The sequence below is a fragment of the Nansenia antarctica genome (assembly GCF_963989245.1).
Source record: "Nansenia antarctica genome assembly, chromosome: 18".
NCBI lineage: Eukaryota > Metazoa > Chordata > Actinopteri > Argentiniformes > Microstomatidae > Nansenia > Nansenia antarctica.
Genome location: NC_137691.1, coordinates 4,062,938 through 4,070,021, shown reverse-complemented (window position 1 = coordinate 4,070,021; position 7,084 = coordinate 4,062,938). Strand labels below are relative to the sequence as shown.

General features: G+C 47.1%; 1 protein-coding gene across 1 annotated transcript; it reads left to right on the top strand.

The window, feature by feature from the left end:
* Window positions 1-709: 709 nt before the first annotated feature.
* On the top strand, window positions 710-6,339 carry prelp (proline/arginine-rich end leucine-rich repeat protein; the record flags this gene model as incomplete). Its single annotated transcript, XM_080548607.1, has 6 exons — window positions 710-1,156; window positions 1,858-2,043; window positions 3,526-3,683; window positions 4,152-4,348; window positions 5,086-5,164; window positions 6,249-6,339. 6 exons carry the CDS (start codon window positions 710-712, stop codon window positions 6,337-6,339), a joined length of 1,158 nt encoding a protein of 385 aa, XP_080404733.1.
* Window positions 6,340-7,084: the final 745 nt, after the last annotated feature.

Sequence of the window (7,084 nt, the reverse complement as noted above, 5' to 3'; positions counted from 1 at the left end):
GATATGTGAGGTTACTTGGGTAGTGTGATATGTTATGATATGTGAGGTTACTTGGGGAGTGTGATATGTTATGATATGTGAGGTTACTTGGGGAGTGTGATATGTTATGTGAGGTTACTTGGGTAGTGTGATATGTTATGATATGTGAGGTTACTTGGGTAGTGTGATATGTTATGATATGTGAGGTCCTGCTCCTTCTCCCTGTGAGGCAGCGTTCTCCAGGGCTCCCGGGGGGTTTAGAGAGAGATTACAACCCTCAAACACTTTCACAGCTCCAGACTCCTCTGTCTCACTCTCCATAATAAATACTCTCTCTTGAGCAACAACACGCACAATGGACTCTCTATCCTTTACCACCCCCCCCCCTTCCCTCTCTCTCTCTCTCTCTCTCTCTCTCTTTTTCAACTAACTCTCTCTCTCTCTCTCTCTCATTCCTCTAATCAACCGCAAGGGAAAAATGAATGTGTGTCTGCCAGATATGAATAAGAGTGCACAGGTCATCGATGCTGATTTAAGGGGACGCCACTGCTCATGCTCAGAGCAGACGTAACTCAGTGGTTATGTAAGAGGGTTACAAAAGCCCATGCTGTGTAACACTACACAGAAACTAAAGATTTTTTTCTGCCTGCCTCTCCCCCCCTCCCTCCCTCTCTCTCCCCCCCTCCCTCCCTCTCTCCCCCTCCCCCCCCCCGCCCCCTCCTGCAGGACCATGAAGGCAGGTGCGGGACTCTCCTTCTCTGTGCTGGCGCTGTTCCTCCTGACGGGGGCGGTGTTCACCCAGAGAGCTCGGCCCAAGAAGCCCGCCAGACGGCCCCCCACCACCAAGAAACCCCTGGTCCTCCAGCCCGGCCCCCCCCCCCGGCCCGCGGCGCCCGAGCCCGCGGAGCCCACCGACTTCCCCCCGCCCATCCTGGGGCCCCCCTCCTCCACGTTCCCCGACTGCCCGCGGGAGTGCTTCTGTCCCCCCTCCTTCCCCAACGCGCTGTACTGCGAGAACCGCAACCTCCGCGTGGTCCCCGTCATCCCGGCCCGGACCCACTACCTGTACCTGCAGAACAACTACATCTCCCAGGTGACGGCGGAGCCCTTCAACAACGCCACCGAGCTGCGCTGGATCAACCTGGGCAACAACCGCATCCGCCGGGTGGACAAGCAGGTGAGGAGGGGGAGGAGTCTCAGGCAGACAGACAGTCAGACAGAGAGACAGAGAGACAGAGAGAAGGACAGACAGAGAGAGGGACAGACAGACAGAGAGACAGAGAGACAGACAGGTGGACAAGCAGGTGAGGAGGGAGGAGGAGTCTGTCTCAGACAGACAGACAGACAGAGGGACAGACAGAGAGACAGAGGGACAGAGGGACAGACAGACAGACCGAGAGACAGAGGGACAGACAGACAGACAGACGGACAGAGGGACAGACAGACAGACACAGACAGACAGAGGGACAGACAGAGAGACAGAGAGACAGGGGGCCAGACAGACAGAGAGAGGCAGGTGAGGGAGGCAGGAGTCTGTCGGCCGTTTCACAGCTGTTCGTTGTCATGCTCTCTCTGTCGAGCATAACAAGCTGAAAGTGGTTCCCTCTGTATGTACTGTATATATATATATATAATAATATAATATATATATTTCTCCCTCTCCCTCCCTCCCTCCTTCTCTCTCTCCCTCCCTCCCGCCCACTCCCTCCCTCCCTCCCTCTCCCTCTCTCTCTCCCTCCCTCCCTCTCCCTCTCTCTCCCTCTCTCTCTCCCTCTCTCTCTCTCCCCCCCTCTCTCTCTCCCTTCCTCTCCCCCTCTCTCTCTCCCTTCCTCTCCCCCTCTCCCCCTCTCTCCCTCCCTCCCTCCCTCCCTCCTCCAGGTGTTTGAGAAGGTGCCAGGGTTGTTGTACCTGTATATGGAGCGGAACCAGCTGAAGGAGGTGCCGTCGGACCTCCCCGCAGGCCTGGAACAGCTCCGCCTCAGCAGGAACCAGATCTCCAAGATCCCCCCTGGAAGCTTCGGCAAGATGGAGCACCTGGCCCTGCTGGACCTGCACCACAACAAGGTAACGTCACTTCCTGTCTGGGACTTTGACATGTCAACAAGGTAACGTCACTTCCTGTCTAAGACTTTGACATGTCAACAAGGTAAGGTCACTTCCTGTCTAAGACTTTGACATGTTAACAAGGTAACGTCACTTCCTGTCTGGGACTTTGACATGTCGACAAGGTAACGTCACTTCCTGTCTGGGACTTTAACATGTCAACAAGGTAAGGTCACTTCCCGTCTAAGACTTTGACATGTCAACAAGGTAACGTCACTTCCTGTCTGGGACTTTGACATGTCAACAAGGTAACGTCACTTCCTGTCTGGGACTTTGACATGTCAACAAGGTAACGTCACTTCCTGTCTGGGACTTTGACATGTCAACAAGGTAAGGTCACTTCCTGTCTGGGACTTTTACATGTCAACAAGGTAACGTCACTTCCTGTCTGGGACTTTCATGTTACGTTTAGCCATAAAGTTCAAAGTGTAGGATGGTGTTGGACCCAAGTGCGGTGCGGCTCAGATAAACGAAGGTCGAGACAGGAATAAAATAAATGTTCTCTTTACTGAGATATTCAAGTGTCATTCATCACAGGACAATTGTACAGGTCAAAAGTAAAGTAGAGCAACAAGGCTCCGAACGGCTAGTAAATAATAACTTCAATACAAAACAACTTGCGAATCGAGAAAACGAAGGAGAGCAAACAAGGCTCCATAAACTAACAGCAAAAGTAACGCAAAACACAAAATAACAAAACACTATAGAAAGTCAATGTACCTGGAAGGAGCGACAGGCAATTAAAGTCCTCCAGGACCAGTAGGACAGAGTCAATATAGTACAAGATATTTCCACAGGTTAAGCAAGGGTTTCTCACCACGCAAACAAGTATGAACGACCGACAAGGGAACAGGGAAATGAGACACACCTAAGTAACACATACAAACACACACAGGTGACAATAATCAGTCAATCAGTCCAGGGGATATGTAATGCTCTACATAACCAGCAGGAGGCATCGGGGAGTCATCCTAGCTGACCCCCCTCGTAACACTTTTTAGCCTGGCTTTTATCTAGTGTTTATCTCAACTTGCACTTTTACTCCTGTTTCTTATCTCCTATTTCTTTGTTTTTATTCCTGTTTTTATTGTGTTGTATTTGATCTATTTATTATCTCCTATTTATTGTTTTATTGTGTTTTATTTTATTACTATAATTTGTATGTTCCGCACTTGGAAGTTTCATTCAATGTATGACTTATGCTATATAAATAAAGTTTGATTGATTGATCAATCTAACCCTGTCTGAATCAACCTGGGGGGTATTCCATCACCAACGCTAAAGGAAAATCCAGGTGTATGCTCTTATTCTCTTGCGAGACTTATGGAAAGATCTAGGCTTATTTTGAGAAATCTCGCGAGAGTTATCAAAAAATAAGCCTGGATTTCCCTTTAGCGACGTTGATGGAATACCCCCCTGACTGTGTCCTTGTTGTCGTCCCAGCTGAGTGACACCGACCTGGGGAAGAACACCTTCAAGGACCTGAAGAACCTGGTGCAGCTGAACCTGGCGCACAACATCCTGAAGAAGATGCCCGCCAGCGTGCCCCACAGCATCACCCAGCTGTTCCTGGACAAGAACAGCATAGGGGACATCCCCAGGCAAGCACACACACACACACACACACACACACACACACACACACACACACACACACACACACAGCTGTTCCTGGACAAGAACAGCATAGGGGACATCCCCAGGCAAGCACACACACACACACACACACACACACACACACTCACAGCTGTTCCTGGACAAGAACAGCATAGGGGACATCCCTAGGCACGCACACACGCACGCACACACGCACGCACGCACGCACGCACACACGCACGCACGCACACACACACACTCACACACACACACACACACTCACACACTCACAGCTGTCCCTGGACAAGAGCAGCATAGGGGACATCCCTAGGCAAGCACACACACACACACACACACACACACACACACACACGTACAGACACAGACACAGACACAGACACACACACACACACACACACACACACACACACACACACTGACCATTCTCTCTCTCTCTCTCTCCCTCCCTACAGTAACTACTTCCAGGGCTTCTCTAACCTGGCCTTCATCAGGCTGAACTACAACCAGCTGAGTGACAAGGGCATCCCCAGGGCCGTGTTCAACCTGTCCACCCTGCTGGACCTACACCTGGCCCATAACCAGCTGGCCTCCGTGCCGCTGTTCAACCCCGGCCTGGAGCAGCTGCACCTCAACCACAACAGCATCGAGTGTGAGTCTCACACCTTTCATTTACATTGACATGTTGGGCATTTAGCAGACGCCTTATTCCAAAGCGACTTACAATCAATACATTTGACTAAGCAAGTGAATCATCAATCCACCAGTCGTCGCAGGAAGAGTCATCTAGCTCAGGCCCGGGGCCACTGGCAGTCTCTGTGATAGAAGGAAAAATTATTGTTATTATTATTTCTTATATAGACACTGGAGAAACAGAGAAACAGTACAAGGGGGGCAGTAGAAGTCATAGGGGACACAGTAAAGGGGAAAAGCAGGTGTCTCAGGAGACGGAGTGCTGGGGGTAGTAGTCTCAGAAGGAGCAGTTAGAAGTTAACCTTCAACCACACCTTAACCACAACAGCATCAAGTGTAAGTGGTCCTCTGCGGCATGGCGCTAACAATGCTTAGGTTGTGGGTTCGATTCCCACTGGGTCCATATGTACTGAAATGTACTGTATGTACTCAGTGCAATGTAAGTCGCTTTGGATAAAAGCGTCAGCTAAATGGCGTATGTTATTATTATTATTATTATTATTATTATTATTATTATTATTATTATTATTATTATTATTATTATTATAGTAAGTAACACTCTTCAACAGCAACCACAGCCCAGGGAACCACAACTGCCCCACACACAACCGCGCCTGGATAACATCCAGATTAGTGTAAAACTGTATGTATGTGTGTGTGTGTGTGTGTGTGTGTGTGTGTGTGTTTCTTTGACAGATATCAACGGCACCCAGATCTGCCCCTTCAGCCTGGAGTCTGCGAGTCTGCATGACGAGGCTCTGATGCCCAAGCTCAGGTACACCACCTTATTAAAGTCTATGTGACAAATCGTGACGTTAGAATTATAAGGTTCTATCTCCATTTTTGTCTAAATTTAGTTTTTTACATAATCTGATCCATTAGGTGTTTATTAATGCCTGTGTGGTGTTATTTTAAAAATGTTGACATTTTTGAGTTAGTAATTAATAAAATACAAAGGTTCCATCTCACAAAACATAATGGAATGTAAAAACTTTGACGCTCAATATCTCTGAACTACCCTAAACGGAGATAGAACCTTATAATTCTAAGCTCACGAAATGCATGACATCATAATGACAACAAATATGTGACACCTTCTAATGCTTTGGTCCTCATATCGGCAACCAATCAAAATGTTCAGACTTTTCTTTCGGAACATGGAACTACGTTTCAAAGTTGTTGAGAAACACAACACTAACTCGCTAGTCAAGCCAAAATATTGCAACGCAATGGATTGGGTGAGTAATCCCCACTGCTACCTAGTTAACTATAACACTACTTTATAATTGTTAGCAGGCTCACAAAACAAGCTGTGTTAGTTGACTAGCGATGTGTTATTTTTTTCAACAACGCGGAAATGTATTCAAATTTTTCAAAGGAAAGTCCGATCACTGCATCGGATCCAGATTATGAGGACCAAAGCATTAGAACGTGTCACAAATATATGACAGGGTCAGGTGAAAAAGTCCTCAAGTAGGGCATGGTCATTTTATTTATTTTTGGGATTATGAAAGTGCAGATTGTAAGCTTTTTACAGATTGTAAGTGTATTACATTGAAATCTGAAAACAGTAGACGGCGGCAGACTATGCAGTGAATCCAATTCACAAATTCTAAGTATTTAGTGATCCTAAAACTGTTGTTTGTTATATTGAGTGGGCTCTTCAACACTTCCAACACTTTTGTAACATGACAAAAAAAAGAAAAACACATTTATTTATTTTCTCAAAAAAGAAGCTTTTTGGATCATTTGCGCGACTTGAGAACTGCCGACATGTGGACCTTTTCACCGGACCGTGTCACATGTAAGAACAGATAGAACAGAGCAGTAAGGACGGGTGTGATCATGTGACCCTGCAGGTACCTGCGTCTGGACGGGAACCACCTGAGTCCTCCGGTTCCTCTGGACGTCATCACCTGCTTCAGACACCTGAGGTCCATCGTCATCTAGAGAGGCTGGGCCGGGCCTGGAGTCTGGGTCACACACACACACACTCACAGACGCACACACACACACACTCACAGACGCACACACACACACAGGAGAAACCTGAGTAAATTGCTAAATGTATGACTTCACACACACTCACAGACGCGCGCATGCACGCACGCATGCACGCACACACACACACACACACACACACACACACACACACATTCACACACACACACACACACACACACACACAGGAGAAACCTGAGTAAATTGCTAAATGTATGACTTTAATAACTTGGAATTGAACTTAAGGAATGTTTCACTGCTGACAAACGTACTTTAAAACATCAGAACATATATTTATAGAATTCAAACAGTCGCATTGGCTATCTTCTTGAAGCATGGATGTATCTGCAGTTAAAGAAAGATAGGGGGTGTTGTTGTTGTTTTTATCTGTATAATGTTGTTGTTTTTTTCTTAAATTGTAATACGGATGCAGTAGCAATAAGACCTATAGAACTAGTGACGCCTGAAAAATAAAGGTACATTGACTGACATGCTACAAATATAGGGCGTAGTTACAATTATGGTACAATAATAAACCGCAGATCATGAATGTACTGTAACACTATCTGGGGGGGGGGGGGGGGGGGGGGGAGACAGGACCAGCATAATGCTTACATAATAGGGAAATTTAAAAAGGGTGCTGAGGGTGTTAAAAGACCAGGTTAAAAAACGTGACTACCATGTAGTTGAAAAT